This window comes from Carex rostrata, chromosome 24, assembly GCF_964058835.1.
Source record: "Carex rostrata chromosome 24, lpCarRost1.2, whole genome shotgun sequence".
Taxonomy (NCBI): domain Eukaryota; kingdom Viridiplantae; phylum Streptophyta; class Magnoliopsida; order Poales; family Cyperaceae; genus Carex; species Carex rostrata.
The window spans coordinates 7,769,739-7,792,830 of NC_135941.1; the positions used below are offsets into that span (position 1 = coordinate 7,769,739).

The window sequence follows — 23,092 nt, forward strand, 5'->3', positions numbered from 1 at the left end:
GGCTGTATCTGTATTCATCCTTCCCAAAAATAAAATTTGTGACTTGTACACTAATAAAGAAAGCTGAATAGCACACAAAATATATTTCGTTTTTTAGGAAGCGTGCTAATATTTTGAATCAACATAATCATTTTAACGGTTAAAATTAAATCCTATTGATTTACAGAAGCCGAAATTAATCCAATTTTAGTGCACGGAGTCACCGACAGACTGGAGTGCGCACAAGCACAGAATTTTTTTTAAAAATCATAAATAAAAAAATAATATTTTATCAAACTAACTTGATTGCTTTGGTTTTTACATAAACCATAAGAACCGCAATGTCATTTTGGTTCGAATTTTTTTTTCTGACTGAAATACCATTTCGGTCCGAGGTGCTTTCACAAGTTTTACCATCATTTGTTTTATCGAAATATGTGAAAAATGGCTCGGACCGAAATGACATTTTGGTCCTAAAAACAGTAATTCAAACTGAAATAATATTTTGGTTCTCATAGTTTTTGTAAAAACTAAAACAATCAAGTTGATTTGATAAAATATTATTTTTTATTTATAATTTTTTTTAAAAAATTCACAAGCACACCGTAAGAATTAAAAATGGAAAAGAAAAATTACAACTGTACAAATGTGACGTTCTACAAGACTACAACTGTACAAATGTGGCGTTCTTATCTAGGAAAGGAGGGGTATGCCTGAGGGTAGAGTATTAATAATACCCGGGTCGGGTATACCTGACCATACCCGCTCGTGTCCGCCGCCCGGGGTACTCGTGCCCGAGCCCGGGTATGGATTGGGTACTCGGGTACGCGGGTACGGGCAAAAACCGGACCGGATCCATTTTTTTGGACCAATACCCGACCATATCCGTACCCGACTATACCCGTACCCTAATACCCGTACCCGACCACTGTTCATCCGAATTCAAAATTCAAAATTTCGGTTTTTCCCTCCCACAAAAAAACCAGAAAAAAAACAGAAAAAAAAAAACAGAAAAAAAAAACCAACAAAAAAACCAGAAAAAAAACAGCAAAAAAAAAAATCCGTACCCGCCCTACCCGTCAAGGGTACACGGGTACGGGTATAGGACGGGTAGGGTATGGTTTTTGAAAAATATACCCGACCATACCCGTACCCGTATACCCTTGTACCCGTCCTACCCGTACCCGCCCGTCCATTAAACCCCTACCTGAGGGCTTCTCATTATAAAAAATTTTAAAAAAAAAGAAAGAAAGGAGGGGTAGTGATTTTAACACCACTTTATTTCATTAACAGAGCATCTTCAGTTGAATGAGCAATTTTGTCTCCTCATAAATATGACGTATCTGTCATTTTTTTATTCTAATATAATTATACGTTATGATTATTTATTACTTGATTAATTTCTATATCTGTCGGATCTTTTCTTCTTATTTTCTAAGCCCTTCAAAAGAGGAAAAAAATCTAAAAGACGGTGAAGGTTAAACTAACTGTTGGGATTACAAACAAAATCAAATTGTTTCATTTTATAAACCAATCTATTATCTTGCTCTTTATATTTTTTTATATAAGTTCAATAAATAATATGGTATGTGTATTTTATTGATCTAGAACATCACAATTATATTGCTTGAATTTTTTTTTTTAATTATTCTTCTAGTTATGTACTTTTAAATATACATTTGTATTTAAATAAAACTGAAAGAAACATTGAGGTAGGTGTCAAAGTGACCCTCCGTCTACAATTTGGTGGAAGCCAATCTGCTCCTTTTCTTGAGAAAATGAGGACCCTCCTATTCTCCAATCCGAACCGTTCAACATTGATCAAACGGCTTCAATTTCTTTTTAACATGGCACGAATCTCAAAGCACAAATAAATCAGATGTAATTGAAGCCGTTTGATCGATTTTAAACAGTTCGGATTGAAGAATAGAGGGTCCTCCTTTTCTCAAGAAAAGTAGCAGATTTCATTCCACACTTTGGTAGACACGAGTCTCATGACACTAAAGTTGAGAGAGACGAGTCTTGAGAGAAGTACTCGAAGCGAGATGGAAATCCTTGAGTTATTACTTGTTTACTAATTTTGAACACCATGATAATTTCCCCCCGAATCATATCTAACCAATACTGGTACACAATTTAATTAGTGGCCTGTTGTGCATTTCAATCCCTCTGACATGATCAAATTATTAACTTAGAATATTTTACAATTTTACCTCTAAACCTTGAACTGTACCATACCTAGTATAGATACTGGTACCGAATGATACCGGTGTCAAGAGATGTAAATTTAATAATTAAATATTTCCAACTCTAGATTTTAACAAGAAAAGTTGGTACAATAATATATTGGTACCATACTAGGGTTTAAACCGTACCTGCCCTTAAATTAATTTCAGTATCAAATCGGTACAGCAAAGAGAAGAGTATTTAACACTTCAAATCAGCATTAAAAGAAATAAACAAAAGAAAGCAAAATATCATAATTACCCAATTAAATTCGGTACCAGCTGGTATCAATATAAAGAAAGACATTTACACTTCTAAACAGAAACCTGGCAATTATTCACATAAAATAAAAGGTTTCTAAAACTTAATTGAATGAAACGATAAATTAGAAAATCAATAGAGAGAGCAAGGAAATTACTGTGCTATACCACCAATTGTAGAAGGTAAAGAAATGTTGCACACGACTAATAATTTCAGTTACTAGAGTTCAGTCAGTCACAGAAACTTAAATCCTAGCAAAATCGAGCTCTAGTGACACGGGAGAACTCAGAAATGAAAACAAGAGTTTTGGAGAGAGAGAGACAAAGATATGCAGTCAATTAAAGTATAAACTATGTGAGAAGATAGAGATGGGTTTAATAATCAAAGGTTAAACCATGTATAAATACGGCCTAGTTTGCATATAAACAAAATAACAACTTTGAAGGTTTTAATTGATAAATAAAGTATAAATACTATTTAGATTAAAACTTAAATCTTCTAAGAGCATCTACATCCCTAAAACTCAAAATGATTTCTAAATAACTGTTAACTACTTTTTAGAAATTATGATCTTTAAAGTTTCTAACTCTCACATCCTTGAAACTCATTTTAGAGTTTCTATTAAACCACGTCAGCAACAAATTAAAAAGGAGAAACAATTTGAGCCAATCATTTGAACAACATAGAGTTTATAAACAGTTTCTTAATAAGAAACTTTCCTACATAGTTTCTAAATAAAAAAAAACTCTTTCACATCCCTGAAACTGGATTAGAAACTGCCACGTCAGATTAGAAACTCTAATAATTTCAGGGATGTAGATGCTCTAAGTTATCAATTGCACCATTTATAAATTTTCAATTTTATGATTCGGGGATTCAGATTAAATTATTTTCTATCTTTGCTAATTCAATTATTCATGTTTATATTTCACTAAATAAATTTAATCTGATGCTTAGATCAATTATCAATTACCAAAATATTTCTAAATCATCAAAAAAGTTTGAATTTAAACCTTTAATTTATTTTAAATTCTATTGTTGCCTTTTTCTAAAATTCACAATGTTACAATCATATATTCAACGTTGAGTATATATGTAATATAATTACGAATTGTATACTGTCGTGTATGACCATTTTTTCCTTACCACCCTAATAAATCAGAATTAAATTAATACCACCCATTAATTCTGAATTCAGATTCCATCGCGAACTCAGATTCAGTCTGCGCATGAATCTCAATCGGTGCGCGGACTGGGTATGCGTATCGAAATTGATTTTTTAAATATTCTTTTTGATTTTTTTACTAATCCGTTCGCATACCCAGTATGATACTGACAGTTTTTGTTTTTTTAGTTATGTTATGAATTGTTTGAAATTTTTTGACTAATTTTTTTTTCTGTTGTGTATATAGTTTGTAGTATAAAATATTTATCAAATTGTACGTGTAATTTGTAGCGATTTGTGCACCAACTTAGTACAAAATGCTACTCAAATTGTGTGTATAATTTGTTGTAGTAATTTTTAGTTCAAATTTAGTCAAAAAAATTATTTGTTAAATAAGTTCGTTTTATTTTCTACAATTTCACCGTCAAATTTTACGTGTACATATAATTCTAAATACCACAAAACGAAACATAATAGAACAGGAAAATAAATTGGTAAAAAAATTTCAAACAATTCGTAAAAAAAAAATCCGTCCGCATACTGGGTATGCGGACAGATTAGTAAAAAATTCAAAAAAATATAAAAAAAATCAATTTCGGTACACATACCCAATCCGCGCACCGATTGGGATCTGTGCGCAGACTGAGTTCGAGTTCGTGGTGGAATATGAATTCGGTATTAACGGGTGGTATTCATTTAATTCTGATTTATTTGGGTGGTAAGGAAAAAAATTTCGGCGTGTATGATTGTCCAACTAAAGTGATCTAATATGGATTAAGGATATTTGACAATATATATACTCATTGATGGACTGATTATGAGATTTGCAATTAAGAATAACCACTAAATGTGGAATAGGTTCTCATCTAAATCCGGATGACTAATTTTGGATGGCTACATATAGACATCTAAATCTGGTGCGTCAGATTTAGAGTTAGCATATACAAGGATTGGTCCCCCATGACATAAGATATAACGAAAAACACAGATTATGAACAAGTTATTCTCTATAGAAAATACAAATCTGTGTGCCTTCTCTTATTCTTCCACCATCAAAAAATAGATATGAGAGATCCATTAAGGAAATTGGAGATGATCTCTCAAGGGTCAAGTCTTGCTATTTTGGAAGATCTATTCCTATGATCATACAACAAAACGACGAGAATGACTTCTTGCCATTAGAGTCTAGTCTCGTACTCACAGAGACGATTGGCGATCTCTCAAAGGATCAGGTTATTCCATAAAAATATTCATGAAATTATGTATTATATTCCGAACTTATAATTTATATTTTGAATATCTTTGACATAGGACCGTCTTTAGAATTAAGGTGAAAATCTATTTCTTCTTTCTCCATGATGTAAATGTTTGACCCTTATTTAAGGTGCAATTGTGACCTCCCCAACATTCTAGACTTTACGGTGCTCAAAATATTTTAATGAACATAAACTTGTGGTGAGTTGATCGTAGTACAAAATATGAGAATCATCCAAAGCCATAAACAATACAAAATGATGGCTCGTCAATTTTGTAAAAACATTAACAAAGTTTGTAGCGTGGTAGAAGGTTTGTCCATGCATTTACGTATAAACTGTTTTATAGTATAGCAATAAATTTGTTTTTTTTTTTCTTAATTAAAGATGATGAAGCTAAGTGATGTCCCAATCACATCCTCACTAAGACATTTTAAAAACAATTAGAAATTAATTCATTTTTCATTTAATATATTGCTATTGGGGCAAATTGTAATTTTTCATTTAAAAAAATTGCAGATGAATGCATGAATGTAAGGTCTCGTATCACATATTATTTCATCATTTTATCAAACCTTCCATTCTTATTGGACCTTTTTTTTTTTTTTTGTCGTGTGAACAGGTCGAAGAAGTTGAACCCGTATCCTCTCAGGTATTGCACCATTATTGCAGAGGATCACTTAATTTACGGTTTGAGATTAAATCTCAACCGGTTTGGGATTCGGGTCACTGTAGGGGCCCCATTTTTGGACTTTGAGATTCGTGCCAAGTTAAAAAGTACGGTTCAGATCTAGTAATTGTAAAAGATTCCCTTATCAGGTATTGGAGAGGATGTGAATTCGGAGAAGTTGGCGTATCATCAGTTAGAGTTGTGAACTGATGTAACAGGTTGAAAGGACATGCAGAGTGAGTCTTGAAATGTTCGATAAAGTGTCAGAACTTGTACCCTGTAGTCTGTACCTATAAGGCTATATGGGATTTCAAAGAATAGAGTCCGAATTCGTCTCTTCGTAAATCCCTTCACCTCTTTCTCTTCTCCGCGCAAAAAATGCTTCCACTGCCTCCTAGAAAAGTAAATAAAAAGATGGAAGATTTGGCATCTGCATTTCCTGATTGGGCCAATCTCCCAGTAATGCATTTGATTACAGAAAAGATTAAATGCATCAAAGATTACGTAAGATTTCGCGCCGTTTGCCATCCCTGGCGCTTTAAGTCACTTTCAAAGCCGAGCCACTTCCCTCTCCAACTCCCGTGGCTGATGATACCATCCCCAACAAGCCGCAAACCAAATGACGGGAACTGGCTGTTCTACGACCTCTGGGAAGTCAAGAAGCAGAAGATTCACCTCCCGGAGGCCATCGGCAAGACGTGCTCTGCCACCTACCGTGGCTGGCTTCTGCTTGTGGCCCCTCGTGGTACCGAAGTTTTCTTGCTGAACCCGTTAACCCGGGTTCGTGTCGACCTCCCTTCGTTTTCGTTTAGTACTAGGGTCGAACATGACCTTGTTCCCATTGACTATGATGAGGGGTATGGGAGGCTGAGCCGCAGCGTTGGCTTACTATTTTGTGAGGAGTTTATCACCAAGATAACATTCTCTGCAGATCTAACCGACCCGAATTGCATCATAATGTTGCTATTTGAGTCCCGAGGACCATTCTTCTGCAAGGTCGGGGACTATTGCTGGACTCAGGTTATCCTGCCTGTTTTCGCAGATCCAATCCGGCTCATAGATGCAGCGTGCTACAATGGAAGTATCTATTTGCTACTTGAATATGGCTTTTACATTTACCACCTCAACGACCTGAACAACAAAAAACAGATCATTAATATGTGGCAATGCGGGTTCTCTAAACATCAAAAATCAGTACATTTTTTGGTTGGGAATAAATATGGTCTTTACGTTGTTACTGAAATTGAATATGAAGACGAGGAAGCAGAGGAGACCATAGAGGAGAAGGCCTTCCAGAAGCACCATTATAAGCCAAAAATTGAGTTGTACCAGTTCATTGACACAGAGCTGCAGGTAAAACTCAAGCGGATTGCTGACACAAACGACATAACTATTTTCTATGGTGATCATCACCATTATCTTGCTGTTTGTGCTGATGACTGGGACTCACTTGATGGGAGTTGTATTTACCAGGAATTTGAGCTGTATAAATATGCTGACCAAGTTTTCAAGCACGGACCACGTTATGGCATGTTTTGTGCTAAACTGGATGATCTTAACTCTGAGCTGGTGGTGTTTGGCCAAGGCAACATCCCGCTGATTCGGTCCTGTAAACAAGCATTTTGGTTTCAGCCAACTTTTATGTAACCGTCACAGGCACACTATTTGAACCTGCTGCTTTTAAGGTGAAAAAATCACTCTTTTGGTTTCTAAGTGTAGCAAAGTATCGTTAGAACTAGTGCACTAGAACAGTTTTTGGAGTTGCTTGAGCTGCTTTTGTGTTGTGTTACCTGAATTTAGGTTAGCTCTTACTCTCACTATGTTGATGTTTATGCTTTTTTTTCTTTTTTCTTTTTTATATTTATGCTTTTATATGTGCTATATGAGATGTTTAATAGATACATCTACGAGTTATTGGAATTTATGTTACTTTTGATCTATGGCTTTTATGCGTTTTGTGCCGTGCGCTATTTTTGGTATACTCAAAATAACAGAAGCTGGGTCAAAATGCAACTCTCCATTTGGGTTGTGCTATGTCTCTGTGTACCCAAGAGATTCATCTCCCAGAAACCTGCAGATGCTAGCGATATCACGCCAATTTCTCTCTCTATTTCTATTTTGGGCCGGTTCTCATCAACTGTTCAGCCCAGTCAACTGGATGAAATAACACAGAAATTTTTTATATGTAAAATAAAAAAAGAGAGAGAAATAGAAATAGTATATTATATTTTTATATTTTGATTGGTAGAAAAGTTAATAGAATTTCTACCGATCTTAAAAATAAAAAAGTTTGGATCAGTAGTCTATCGATCTAAACCAATTTGTATTTGTTTTCTTTAAATTTTTTATAATATTTTTTTTTATAAAAATAGATAGAGTATCTTAAAATATATATAGAATAGAAACATTTCATCTATTTCTTGAAATTTTTTTAACATTTACTAGAGATATAATATAAGAATTCCTTTTATCTATGCATCAGATTAAAAAAAAATTAAGTTTAAATCGGTAGAATTCCTACTAATCTAAACTGGTTAATTTTTAAAATCGATAATAATCCTACTGATTTTTAAACCAATCAAAAATATGATGTACTCTTTTTGTTTCTTAATTTTTACAGATAAAAAATTTCCAAATAACACCGTCGCTCGTTGGTACACCTCTTTTTATATTTGTATATGATGTGGTCGTAAATGATGGTAAATTGAAGCTGACAAGTGTTTCTCCTAAAGTGGTGCTCTACGGGGTAAATATCTATCTTATGTTACAAGTGAGGCTTTCGAAGCCGGTCAAGAGCCAGGGAATCCTTTTCGCGTATGCAAATGAAGCTCCGAATCATTTTCTGCTTACGAAACATGATTACAAGATATCTATCTCTATTGAATTTTCTTGAGGTTTTGTTTTATCCTTGTGAAATAATTCATGTGCCCGCTGCCTCCCGCCCGGGCCGCTGGGCCTAGAAGCAGCCCAGTAAAGGTGCCCGCTGGCCTCCGTAGTGGTCCCCTACAACGTGGCCGCTAGCCTCCGTAGCGGTCGTGGTGTTTTTAATAAAAAAATTCAGGAAAGGTGTTTTGGTTTATTAATTTTCCGAAAATGTTATTTTTAAAAATTTCAGCATCTAATAGTTGCGTATTGTATTTTGAATGGAAAATATGCATAAATGATGAATTCGTTAATTTGCTAGTGAATTTTTAGTTGGGTAAAAATAGTAATTTTAGATGGTAGTACTGAAACTAAAAATACATAATATTTATAAAAACATAATGCGTGGATATTGTATTTTTTTATTAAAAAATTAAAATTGGCGAGAGTGGGATTTGAACCAACGCCCTTTCGGACCAGAACCTTAATCTGGCGCCTTAGACCAACTCGGCCATCTCACCAATATTATTTGGTTATTGAAATTAATAATTAAAACTCCACAATTACAAACGAGAATTCTAACGATTGATTACAACATCAAATTAAGCATTTTATGAGGAGGCTGGACAAAATAAAAACATTAGAAATGAAATAAAATTTTAATATACATATAATTGAAATTTTAAAATTACGAAGGTGGTTAAGTACTTTTATGCATACATCCATCCTTGATATTTAGTGAAATGATTTATGCTCAATTAGTATGGTTTACACCATTCGTGCAAGCATTTGTAAGACCTTCTATTGATTCAAAGAAATAACTATAATTCCCAGCAACATGTTGTAACTATAATTTTTTAATTCATAATTCATCCATGAGTAATAACAATAAAAAGAGATTTGATTGAATGGTTTGTATTGTTCTTTTCCCCTATACACCTTTAGCATTTGCTTGGAAGAAAAAAAAAGTATGCAAGTATGGTATTCAAATTACAAATAAAAAATAATCAATTTTTTTTTAATATTAATAGGTAGACGTGGAATTGATGTGTGTTGTTTTGTACATGAAAAACATGCATAATTGATGCATTTGTTAATTAAATAATGTATTCTTAGTAAGGACGGAACTAGAAACTTTAGATTGGAGGACTTAAAAATAAAATATATAATATTTAAAGATAGATATTGTTCTTTTTACTTACATACTTTCTGGTTTTTGCTTTAATGAAAAAAAATATTCAAGTATTGTATACTAATTTCAAATAAAATTATTAGAGTTTCGCTATGAATAGCTAGATATCTAATAGTTGCGTATTGTATTTTGAATGGAAAATATGCATAAATGATGAATTCGTAAATTTACTAGTGAATTTTTAGTTGGGCATAATTAGAAATTTTAGATAGTAGGATTGAAACAAAAAATACATAATATATATACATAATGTGTGGATATTGCATTTTTTTTATTAAAAAAATAAAATTGGCAGGAGTGGGATTTGAACCCACGCCCTTTCGGACCAGAACCTTAATCTGGTGCCTTAGAGTAACTCGGCCATCTCACCAATATTATTTGCTTATTCAAATTAATAATTAAAACTCCACAAATTACAAAGCAGAATTCTAACAATATATTACAAGCACAAATTTAGCATTCTATGAGGAGGCTGGACAAAATAAAAATAATAGAAATGAAATAAAATTTTAATATACATATAATTGAAATTTTAAATTACGAAGGTCGCTAACTAAGTACTTCTATGTGTGCATCCATCCGTAATATTTAGTGGAATGGTTTATTGTTACGTTAAAAAAAACGTAAAACGTTATGTAACATTTTTCACTGTAAAACTTGATAAAAATAGCCATCGTTTGAAGGCTGAATTTAATTAAAATATTACGAACGATTGTCAAACGTTATGTAACGTTTTTCACTGTAAAACTTGATAAAAATAGCAATTTTATGAAGGCTGGATTCAATTAAAACGTTATAACATTTTATACACTAAATTTTGTGTTTGATCACTCTTTCCTGTGTTTCTCACCAGCTGAATCGTTATAACGATTTACCAAAACGTTATAACGTTTTATCCAACAATATGAGGGTCTATTAGCAAAATTCTGTGTCTCTTTCTCTCTCACTCCGTCCCTTCTCCCTGCCTCTTGTGTGTTCCGCCCAAAAGAAAGAAAAAGAGAGAGAGACCCTCTTCTCCATCTAAAATCCATCAAAAGCTTGGAGAAATTGAAGAAGGAAGTCGGAAATTGTTGATTCTCTCCCTCGTAACCATCTATTGCTTCAATTGGTACTTCATTCCGAAATTCTCACCATTGTTAGGGTTTTTGCTTGAACCTGAATATTGTGTATAATTTGTGAGTAACCCATCTCCATTGAGCTTCTATGTTGTGAATTTGGTAATTTCTTTTTCGATTCCATCTAAACTTTGATTTTCCATCTAGGGTTTGGTTCAAATTTGAAAATTGGCGAAGAATTGTGATTTATCTAGTTTTATCCAACAAATAGAGGTGTTAACCGACAAGTTTTTCTCCCTTCTAAAATCTGAAATTATTTTGGGTTAAATCGAATTAGGGTTTGTGGGGTTAGAGAAATAAATGATTAAATGGGTATTTGTGCAATTGTTCCTATGTGTGGAAATGTATATGGGTTGTAGGACCAAATGGTAAATTGTATGTGGTTATAAGGATTTTGTCAAGGAAATTATGATTTAAACTAATATGACTCGAGTAAACATATTGATAGTTGAACAAATATTAAACCAAATATGTATATGTTAATATAGGCGTAGGCTCGGTTGAGCACGATTTCGCGGGACCTCTCGAGACGTCTAAACCTTAAGTGCGAGATACGCTCCTCATAATAAGGTGCGGGATTCTTGGACTTGTTTGATATTTCATTTTCAGGAATTAAACTGTTTATTCGTTTGTCATGTTGAATGTCTGATTGATTGCATCATTGAATTGTGTAAATCATTTGCATAGCCCAATCAAATAAAACTCGAATTATCGTGAATGGAATGATTTGCATGCTTGTATGGTTGTCATTTGTGTCAATCTATTATGATCTGATTTTGGTTGAGAGTCACCACGGACTATGTATGTGAGCGGATTTACGAAGTTGAGCTGTATAGCTGACTTGGATCCGACGAATTGTGTGTGTGAGCAGATTTACGAAGTTGAGCCGTATGGCTGACTTGGATCCGACGAATTTGCAAGGTTGAGCTGTATAGCTGACTTTGAGCCCGGGATCCTTATAGCGCTTGAGGTGAATGACCCTCAGTTTTTCCAGTACCGGTTGGGACGAGGGGTGAGTGATTAAATTGATATGTGGATTGAAATCGTGGGTGACATGTGTAACGTCTGTGGCTCGGTGGCATTCTCCTACGTGTTAATGCGTTTGGACGGTCAGTTGAATATTACGAATATTGGAATGATTCTAAAGAGAATTTTCTTTATATGACTCGAACAAGACCTTAATAAACGGTTAAGTCAAGCGATTACAGATGGTTGTCAGATAAAGGGTCCAGCTCGGTGGAACGTCTGTAGGTGTCAGTAACCCTATAGATGAGGGTCAGATAAAGGGTCCAGCTCGAATGAACATCTGTAGTTGCTACAAGCCCTAATGAGTCGAGTTAAGCCAAATATGTGTTTGTTTGAAATTCATCTTGGAAATTCCGTAAACTGTGATTCGGTTTATTATTTGTTGTCGAGCATATGCATTCTTTTTTTTATTATAATGGTAACTTATAATAGAAAAATATTTCAGCAACGTAACAAATTAATAATGGAATAAGTTCTATTTGACTAGGTCCATGCCGTGATTTTAATCAATCCAACAGCGTAAAAGGTAAGGAAATCTTGAGCTGGCTAATAATTTATCAGTGTAAATTTGTAAAAGGTAAAAAGAAACGTGTGAATTTTGTTCTGTGCGAAAAAGAACTAATGCATAAACTGCCAATATAACTAGGGCTGTCAAAATAATTTGTAGCTCGTAATTCGATTGACTTCGATTCGAAAAATTTGTAGTTCACAATTAATTCGATTCAAAATTAGTTTGTTACGAAACAAATCAAACTAGTTCGGTTCAAAAGTTATTCAAACTCCAATTCAAATTAGGATAAGTTCGATTTGATTCGATTCGTTTGTAGTCCTAGTCACATATGATATATGTTATTTTTTAATATGCACAAATAAAAAAAAATGTTATTTCAATTATTTTAATAGTATCAAGAGTTTGTACTGATGTTAATAAATTCTAAAAGCTATTTTTTTAAATGATTAATTCATATAAAATTAAAGTAGAATAATAATAATAATTTTTTATTTGTATATAAAAAATAAAAAATATCACATTTTACAATTTAATTTTAATATATAAGTTATAAAATTTTTGTTATTAAATTAAAAAGATTTAAAAGTATGAACAAGACAAAAATATTTGAATTGTTCTCTGGATAAGTAGAAATAATTTATATATTTCAATTTATGAAGTAACCTTATGTCAAACAATTAATCGAATCTCTCCTCCAGTAGTCATTTACTGGAGAGCTTATGAAGTCGCAGTTACCGGTGTGTTTTAATTATTTATGCGGTACCTGAATAATTCTCAATCAAAATTGAAGCGCATCCGGGGAATGAAGGGTCTTTACCAGCATCTCAGAAGTGTGTGAATAGCTTGAGTAGCAAGAAGCAGAGCGACAGTTTCCATGTGAAACTGAAAAGGTGAATATTGAATGAGCAGCAGCGTGATACTTGACTCAGAAGTAATGCAATATGCGGCAGCGGCACCACCCTGATCAGATCAGTGTCGGTTTCCACTTTCCACTTCCTATTTCCCGTTTTTGACTTTTGACCGACGACCATAGAAGGTGAAGGTACTAGCTAGAGGACCATGAGCCCATGACCAAGACACCGACTACCTAGTGGAACGGTTCTTTTATTTAATATTTAATTATTTATTTTTATTTTTATTATCACCGACAGCTGCAGGTAGGTCAATTTCTGTTGTCACTTGGACCCACAGTCAAAGAAAAGAAGAGTTCAGCTGCCAAGCAAAACCATGGCCCCAAAAGAAAACAACGACCGTAACCAAAATTAGATCCCAATTGGATTCCTTGAATTATACCAACCGTTGAGGCTGAGACTCGATCGGTGTATATATACACAACCCAAGTAGTTCTCACTCTAAACCAAAACAAAGCACACAATAACCCATCTCAAGTTCTTAACCCAATACATAATAATTAAGCTCTTTTTGCAACACTACCAACACAACACAAGATGAGTGTTGAAATCTTAGATGCTTCCACCATTTGCAATTTCCTCAATGATTCCGACTTCTTTACCAAATCTATCAAAGAGAGTTTCACGGCCATCGATTCAAATCACGACGGCCTCCTTTCCTACACAGAGTTGGCGAGCGAGTTAAAGAAACTTAGGGTGATCGAGACACACTTCGGCATAGACGATGCTGTGCTAAGCAGTGACGACCTCAGACAGCTATATGAGGGTATGTTTGCTCAGTTTGACCATGATGGAAACGGGTTAGTGGATCTGGAAGAGTATAAATCGGAGATCCGTGAGTTGATGCTTGCCATAGCGAACGGATTGGGGTTTATGCCGATTCAGATGGTGCTCGAAGAAGGGAGCTTCCTTAAACTAGCTGTCGAGCGGGAGCTGACAACTATAGTCTCTGTCTAATTAATTAATTGGATGATTTAAAATTCTTCTTTCGATATATTATATATGTTTATTTTTTATTTTTTGTTTTTCTAGTAACAGTTTTAATGTTGTATACGTGAAGACTCAGAGAAAAAATAAAATTTAATTTAGAGTTGATGCTGATAATTCAGTCTTACAAGGTCAAAAGCAGAGAAAAAACAGTATGACTTTGTTAAGAATCATTCAAATTTAAAATGACTTAGAAGAGAAACATTCCTCCACAGCCAAAGGGTCAAAGACGAGTCGGTTCTTCTTTTTAGAAACAAAAAAAAAAAAAAATTCAAAGGAGTTAAAAAAATCTCGTAAGAGAATTCAAAATAAAAAGAAGAAGATATATAGCTTGTGTCCTGGGTGGCAGGCCGGAGTATGTCGGCTTGCACTCCTTGCAATTTTTTTTTTTTACAACAGTATATGAATACATGATGTCCTTGTTGGTTTCGTATTCATAAAATGCATCCGTTAATTATTTATGATTTAATAAAGCAATATAATTTCGGCCAATTTTGATCAATGAAGAGGTTTTAGATGCTCTTAACTTTTTTTGCTCTTTGTTTTTTTTATCATACATTTATTTTTAAAATTACAATAACTTAAAATTTAAATATTAAAATAAAATCATCACATATAGGGCTGAACAAAAAGCTCGTAGTTCGTGATTCGATTTGAGTTCGATTCGAAAAAAGTTTTCAATTAATTCGATTTGAAATTTGTTCGTTCTGAAACAAATCAAAACCAGTTCGGTTCGAATCTTATTCAAATCAAACTCAAACTGGATATAATTCGTTCGAAATTAATTCGCGAACTATTTAGTTCGAATCTCAAATAATGCAACTAATGGATTCAACCATCAATCTTTAATAATGTAGGAACCAAATTTATATCGGAGTTCAAAATTATTAATATAATGGTAACTTATAAAAGAAAAGTATTTCAGCAGCACAACAAATTAATAATCGAATAAGTTCTATTTGACTAGGTCCATGCCGTAATTTTAATCAATCCAGCAGCGTAAAAGGAAGAGAATCTTGAGCTAGCCAATAATTTATTAGTGTAAATTTGTAAAAGGTAAAAGGAAACGTGTGAATTTTATTCCGCGCGAAAAAAACTAATGCATAAACTACCTGTATAACTAGGGCTGTCAAAATAATTTGTAGTTCGCAATTAATTTGATTCGAAATTAGTTTGTTCTAAAACAAATCAAACTAGTTCGATTCAAAACTTATTCAAATTCAAACTCAAATTATGGTAAGTTCGATTTGATTCGATTCGTTTGTAGTCCTAGTCGCATATGATATGGCCATTTTTATTAATATCCTAAAAAAAAGTTAATTTTAAAACTGCCCCCGCATTATGGTTTTTTTTTAAATGCCTCGACCACCAGGCCCACGGGCGGCCCACCCTCCCTAGCAGACCGTCCGGGCCAATAATTTTAATCAATCCAGTAGCATAAAAGATAAGAGAATCTTGAGCTAGCCAATAATTTATCAATGTAAATTTGTAAAAGGTAAAAGGAAACGTATGAATTTTGTTATGCGCGAAAAAAAACTAATGCATAAACTACCGGTATAACTAGGGTTGTCAAAATAATTTGTAGTTCGTAATTCGATTGACTTCGATTCGAAAAATTTGTAGTTCGCAATTAATTTGATTCGAAATTAGTTCGTTCTAAAACAAATCAAACTAGTTCGGTTCAAAACTTATTCAAATTCAAACTCAAATTAGGGTAAGTTCGATTTGATTTGATTCTTTTGTTGTCCTAATCACATATGATACGGCCATTTTTATTAATGAGGAGGGTTCAAATGCACCCAAATTTTTGTGCACCCAAATGCACCCTATATTTCAAATCTTTTTTCTCTGTTTTCAAAGTCGAATAGTCAATCCGAACCGCTAGATGTGATATATATATATATATATTAAGATGTGCTTGTAGACCAAATTTTATATTTTTTGATATTTTTTTACTATTTATTAAGCTACTTTGAAAATCGCTGATTTTACATTTTCTGGACCATTGGATCAGCGATTTTCAAAGTGGTTTAATAAATAGTAAACAAATTTAAAAAAATATATAAAATTTGGTCTCCAAGCACATCTTAATATATATATCGCATCTAATGGTTCGGATTGACTATTCGGACTTTGAAAATGGAGAAAAAAAGATTTGAAAGATAGAGAGTATTTGGGTGCACAAAAATTTAGGTGCATTTGAACCCTCCTCTTTATTAATACCCTAAAAAAAGTTAATTTTAAAACTGCCCCGCATTATGATTTTTTTAAAAAATGCCCCGACCTCCAGGTTCACGGGCGGCCCACCCTCCCTAGTAGACCTCTTGGGCCAGGGCCAGTCCACTAGGGACTAGACCGCCTGGGGTCTGGGCGGTCCTCTTGTTTTTTTTTTTTAGAGATCTCTTAATATTTTCATTTAAATAATTTTGTGAATAAATTTTTTTCTTGTTTAGAGTGTACGCCAAAAAATAAGACATCACTCCATAAATATATCAAATGTCTTATTTTTTGGTGTACACTCTAAACAATAAAATTTTTTAGACACATATTCGCTATATTTATACACACAGATGGATGTCAAATTTATTCATACTATAACAGCCGCATTAATTTTTAAGTAAAATTTATTGCTATGAATACATACTTCAATATTTGCCTTAATATTCTCTGCATAATAATGAAAATTTATTGCTCTCATTAATATGTCATTTCTACAAATTATTAGTATTCCATCCAAAGATTTTTTTTAATCATAGAAAAGAAAATTGTCATCTCTAATATTTTACTTTCTAAAAATTATATCTCTTCTTCAACCATAGGGTTATTATTTTTATTGTGTTCTGTAGCATGATATATTTTATTATTTATGAACAAGATCAATAGTATAATTTTTATTTTGCAGTAGTTTTTAATGAGGAGGGATCCAATTACACCATTTTATGGTGACACATCTTGACACCATATTTTTATAAGTCATTTTTGTGATTTTAAAATCCAAACAGACGATCCGAACCGTTTAACATGATCTCCATAATAAGATGTGCTTGGAGACCAAATTTTAAATTTTTTAGTATTTATTAAGATGTATACAAAATTGTTGATTTTAGACAATTTTGAACCATTGAAAAACAACAAATTTAAAAAATGCTAAATAAATAGTAATAAATTTTCAAAAAATGTAAAATTTGGTCTCCAAGCACATTTTAATATGGACACCACGTTTAATGGTTATGATCGACTATTTCAATTCTGAAATCGCAAAAATGACTTATAAAAATATGGTGTCAAGATGTGTCACCAAAAATGGGTGTAATTGGATCCCTCCTCATTTTTAATCTATATTATAATGATTTATGATATGAGATGTTTAAGAAATTATTATACATAAATGTTTTGGAGTTGTGACATATATCCGCTCTGGATCCGGAATCGCCCCGTATTCGAACCTAACCCGATAATCTACAAACAAGTTATTGGTATCTAACTACCCGGAACCGAAAGACTGGCCCCAAAATATCTTCAGGTAGATAGGTATCCGAATCCGGACCTGAGCCGATTTGAAACAAATAAGTATATGGATCAAAATTCGGACCCGAACACTTTTAGGGTGCGGGTCCAAATATAATAGTATTCGGACCCGACCCGACCCGATAGCACCTCTAGTAAGACCTTCTATTGTTTCAAAGAAATTGCTATAATTTCCAGCAACATGTTGTAACTATAATTTTTTAATTCATAATTCATCCATGAATAATAACAATAAAAGAGATTTGAGTAAATATTTTTATTGTTCGTTTCCCTATACACCTTTAGCATTTGCTAGGAAGAAATGAAGCATGCAAGTATTCTATTCTAATTACAAATAAAAAATAATTATTTTTTTAATATTAATAGGTAGATATCGAATTGATGTGTGTTGTTTTGTACATGAAAAACATGCATAATTGATGCATTTGTCAATTAACTAATGTATTCTTAGTAAGGATAGAACTACAAACTTCAGATTGGAGGACTGAAAAATAAAATATATAATATTTAAAGATAGATATTTTTCTTTTTACTTAAATATTTTTTTATTTTTGCATTAATGAAAAAAAGTATTCAAGTATCGTATACTAATTACAAATAAAATTATTAGAAGTTTTGCTATTAATAGAAAGATATCTAATAGTTGCGTATTGTATTTTGAATGGAAAATATGCATAAATAAAGAATTCGTTAATTTGCTAGTGAATTTTTAGTTGGGTAAAAATAGAAATTTTAGATGGTAGTACTGAAACTAAAAATACATAATATTTATAAAAACATAATGCGTGGATATTGTATTTTTTTATTAAAAAATTAAAATTGGCGAGAGTGGGATTTGAACCCACGCCCTTTCGGACAAGAACCTTAATCTGGCGCCTTAGACCAACTCGGCCATCTCACCAATATTATTTGGTTATTGAAATTAATAATTAAAACTCCACAATTACAAACGAGAATTCTAACGATTGATTACAACATCAAATTAAGCATTTTATGAGGAGGCTGGACAAAATAAAAACATTAGAAATAAAATAAAATTTTAATATACATATAATTGAAATTTTAAAATTACGAAGGTGGTTAAGTACTTTTATGCGTACATCCATCCTTGATATTTAGTGAAATGATTTATGCTCAATTAGTATGGTTTACACCATTCGTGCAAGCATTTGTAAGACCTTCTATTGATTCAAAGAAATAACTATAATTCCCAGCAACATGTTGTAACTATAATTTTTTAATTCATAATTCATCCATGAGTAATAACAATAAAAAGAGATTTGATTGAATGGTTTGTATTATTCTTTTTCCCTATACACCTTTAGCATTTGCTTGGAAGAAAAAAAGTATGCAAGTATGGTATTCAAATTACAAATAAAAAATAATCAATTTTTTTTTAATATTAATAGGTAGACATGGAATTGATGTGTGTTGTTTTGTACATGAAAAACATGCATAATTGATGCATTTGTTAATTAAATAATGTATTCTTAGTAAGGACGGAACTAGAAACTTTAGATTGGAGGACTTAAAAATAAAATATATAATATTTAAAGATAGATATTATTCTTTTTACTTACATACTTTCTGGTGTTTGCTTTAATGAAAAAAAAAATATTCAAGTATTGTATACTAATTTCAAATAAAATTATTAGAGTTTCTCTATGAATAGCTAGATATCTAATAGTTGCGTATTGTATTTTGAATGTAAAATATGCATAAATGATGAATTCGTAAATTTACTAGTGAATTTTTAATTGGGCATAATTAGAAATTTTAGATAGTAGTACTGAAACTAAAAATACATAATATTTATAAAAACATAATGCGTGGATATTGTATTTTTTATTAAAAAATTAAAATTGGCGAGAGTGGGATTTGAACCCACGCCCTTTCGGACCAGAACCTTAATCTGGCGCCTTAGACCAACTCGGCCTTCTCACCAATATTATTTGGTTATTGAAATTAATAATTAAAACTCGACAATTACAAACGAGAATTCTAACAATTTATTACAAGATCAAATTAAGCATTTTATTAGGAGGCTGGACAAAATAAAAACATTAGAAATAAAATAAAATTTTAATATACATATAATTGAAATTTTAAAATTACGAAGGTGGTTAAGTACTTTTATGCGTACATCCATCCCTGATATTTAGTGGAATGGTTTATGCTCAATTAGTATGGTTTACACCATTCGTGCAAGCATTTGTAAGACCTTCTATTGATTCAAAGAAATAACTATAATTCCCAGCAACATGTTTTAACTATAATTTTTTAATTCATAATTCATCCATGAGTAATAACAATAAAAAGAGATTTGATTGAATGGTTTGTATTGTTCTTTTTCCCTATACACCTTTAGCATTTGCTTGGAAGAAAAAAAGTATGCAAGTATGGTATTCAAATTACAAATAAAAAAGTAATCAATTTTTTTTAATATTAATAGGTAGACATGGAATTGATGTGTGTTGTTTTGTACATGAAAAACATGCATAATTGATGCATTTGTTAATTAAATAATGTATTCTTAGTAAGGACGGAACTAGAAACTTTAGATTGGAGGACTTAAAAATAAAATATATAATATTTAAAAATAGATATTGTTCTTTTTACTTAAATACTTTCTAGTTTTTTCTTTAATAAAAAAAAAGTATTCAAGTATCGTATACTAATTTCAAATAAAATTATTAGAAGTTTTTCTATTAATAGATAGATATCTAATAGTTGCGTATTGTATTTTGAATGGAAAATATGCATAAATGATGAATTCGTTAATTTGCTAGTGAATTTTTAGTTGGGTAAAAATAGAAATTTTAGATGGTAGTTGTTCGCACAAAAGTATGCTACAAAGTTTCAGGTACAGCTAGTTGTACCCTTTTAAAAACCTTGAATCAACTCTCGTCTAAGACTGCAAGTGCACAATCCTATCCGTATAGTATAATCAGGTATCGATCCTCAGGGACGGTACAATTCGACTCTGGACTCCTACTAATATGAGTTAGGTACTAGAAGTGACAAACTTGGGTTGAATACGTTTCAATTTCTAAATTCAATAACAGAAGATTGCAAAAGAAAATAAATGTTTGTTTCAGTCATTTTTAAAATGATGTTTCCAGGGTTTCAGATTTCATCCTCAGCTTTGCCTCTCTGGACCCTCACTCGACTCGCATGCTCTCGCATGCGACCCTAGTGACGCGACCCGCATGGTCTCCGATGCGACTCGCGTGGTCCTCGAGTGAATGCAGCATTGCACCTGTTTCTGAGTTATTCGATTGTGCAAGGTTCTACTGACCCTACCTAAGATTCCTGAGCCTCAACTCTCGTTTATTAGCACCAGAAACCTAGTAAGGAATTGCAATTTCACCTTCTTAGATCTACAACTCTCAACTCTCATTTATTCGTGTTCAATCTAAGTCAATTGATCGGTTTGCTAAAGGTATCCACTATCTCTCAATAAATAGAAATCTCACCTTTCGGTTCAATTGATCTATCTTTTCAGATTTCTAACCTACCTCAAGTGCTTGATTAAATTGCAAGAAGGATCAAAGTCAAGATGTTAGAAGAGATGCAAGAAACATTCAACAATAGGCTATCAAGATTCAAACAATCAAAATCAAGCAATGAAAGAATAATACTCAATCAATTGATCACAAGAACAACTCAAATCCAAATTCAATACATACAATCAAAGCTTTAGACTACATCAACCCTAGAAACAAGAAAGATCTACTCAAACAACATCATAAAAGAAGAGAGAAGAGAAGAGATCATGATAGAACCCAATGTAGCAATCTAGTAAGGATCTTCTCTTCTTTCTTGATCAACACTCCAATTCTTGAGGTTTTGAATCTTCAAATTCGGAACTCCCTCTCTCGTAGCAGGGGTGGCCTATTTATAGGCTTTTCAAAACGAGTGCTTCAATTCTGGGCCTTTATTGGGCCTTTGCTGTCTGCTCTGGAAGCTCGCGATGCGACCCGCATCACCACCTGTTGCGACCCGCATCAAAGTATGATGGATGCGCTTCGCATGCAATGGTGCTGCGACCTGCTGGTGCGGCTCTGAGTAGTTGATGCACCTCGCGTCAAGCCTGATGCGGGTCGCATCAAGGTCTCTGAACTTCAGAAATTCTCTCGATTTCACCAATTTCCTGCAAAGTAAGAATGAAAGCACAGCAGTACCACATTCTACATGTAATCAAATTAAGCACAGCAGTACCAATTACAAATGAAAATTCTAACAATTTATTACAACATCAAATTAAGCATTTTATGAGGAGGCTGGACAAAATAAAAACATTAGAAATAAAATAAAATTTTAATATACATATAATTGAAATTTTAAAATTACGAAGGTGGTTAAGTACTTTTATGCGTACATCCTTCCCTGATATTTAGTGGAATGGTTTATGCTCAATTAGTATGGTTTACACCATGTGTGCAAGCATTTGTAAGACCTTCTATTGATTCAAAGAAATAACTATAATTCCCAGCAACATGTTATAACTATAATTTTTAATTCATAATTCATCCATGAGTAATAACAATAAAAAGAGATTTGATTGAATGGTTTGTATTGTTCTTTTTCCCTATACACCTTTAGCATTTGCTTGGAAGAAAAAAAGTATGCAAGTATGGTATTCAAATTACAAATAAAAAATAATCATTTTTTTTAATATTAATAGGTAGACATGGAATTGATGTGTGTTGTTTTGTACATGAAAAACATGCATAATTGATGCATTTGTTAATTAAATAATGTATTCTTAGTAAGGACGGAACTAGAAACTTTAGATTGGAGGACTTAAAAATAAAATATATAATATTTAAAAATAGATATTGTTCTTTTTACTTAAATACTTTCTGTTTTTTGGTTTAATGACAAAAAAGTATTCAAGTATTGTATACTAATTGCAAATAAAATTATTAGAAGTTTTGCTATTAATAGATAGATATCTAATAGTTGCGTATTGTATTTTGAATGGAAAATATGCATAAATGATGAATTCGTTAATTTGCTAGTGAATTTTTAGTTGGGTAAAAATAGAAATTTTAGATGCTAGTACTGAAACTAAAAATACATAATATTTATAAAAACATAATGCGTGGATATTGTATTTTTTTATTAAAAAATTAAAATTGGCGAGAGTGGGATTTGAACCCACGCCCTTTCTGACCAGAACCTTAATCTGGCGCCTTAGACCAACTCGGCCATCTCACCAATATTATTTGGTTATTGAAATTAATAATTAAAACTCCATAATTACAAATGAGAATTCTAACGATTGATTACAACATCAAATTAAGCATTTTATGAGGAGGCTGGACAAAATAAAAACATTAGAAATAAAATAAAATTTTAATATACATATAATTGAAATTTTAAAATTACGAAGGTGGTTAA

General features: G+C 32.4%; 2 protein-coding genes and 4 non-coding genes across 6 annotated transcripts; 2 read left to right on the forward strand and 4 right to left on the reverse strand.

Annotated features, from left to right (window-relative positions):
• The first annotated feature begins 5,968 nt into the window (after positions 1-5,968).
• LOC144575457 (uncharacterized) lies at positions 5,969-7,201 on the forward strand. The gene has a single exon (XM_078325607.1). It carries the CDS (start codon positions 5,969-5,971, stop codon positions 7,199-7,201), a length of 1,233 nt encoding a protein of 410 aa, XP_078181733.1.
• Positions 7,202-8,856: 1,655 nt separating this feature from the next.
• TRNAL-AAG (transfer RNA leucine (anticodon AAG)) lies at positions 8,857-8,937 on the reverse strand. Its single transcript has one exon. It is a non-coding gene; the product is annotated as a tRNA-Leu (tRNA).
• Positions 8,938-13,708: 4,771 nt separating this feature from the next.
• Positions 13,709-14,128, forward strand: LOC144575458 (uncharacterized). Its single transcript, XM_078325608.1, has one exon. It carries the CDS (start codon positions 13,709-13,711, stop codon positions 14,126-14,128), a length of 420 nt encoding a protein of 139 aa, XP_078181734.1.
• Positions 14,129-18,506: 4,378 nt separating this feature from the next.
• TRNAL-AAG (transfer RNA leucine (anticodon AAG)) lies at positions 18,507-18,587 on the reverse strand. Its single transcript has one exon. It is a non-coding gene; the product is annotated as a tRNA-Leu (tRNA).
• A 962-nt stretch (positions 18,588-19,549) lies between these two features.
• Positions 19,550-19,630, reverse strand: TRNAL-AAG (transfer RNA leucine (anticodon AAG)). The gene has a single exon. It is a non-coding gene; the product is annotated as a tRNA-Leu (tRNA).
• A 3,198-nt stretch (positions 19,631-22,828) lies between these two features.
• On the reverse strand, positions 22,829-22,909 carry TRNAL-AAG (transfer RNA leucine (anticodon AAG)). The gene has a single exon. It is a non-coding gene; the product is annotated as a tRNA-Leu (tRNA).
• Between the last annotated feature and the right edge of the window lie 183 nt (positions 22,910-23,092).

What these genes read in the sequence shown, in the direction of transcription:
- LOC144575457 (XM_078325607.1), top strand. Translation starts at nt 5,969, where the DNA reads ATGGAAGATTTGGCATCTGCATTTCCTGATTGGGCCAATCTCCCAGTA.
- LOC144575458 (XM_078325608.1), top strand. Translation starts at nt 13,709, where the DNA reads ATGAGTGTTGAAATCTTAGATGCTTCCACCATTTGCAATTTCCTCAAT.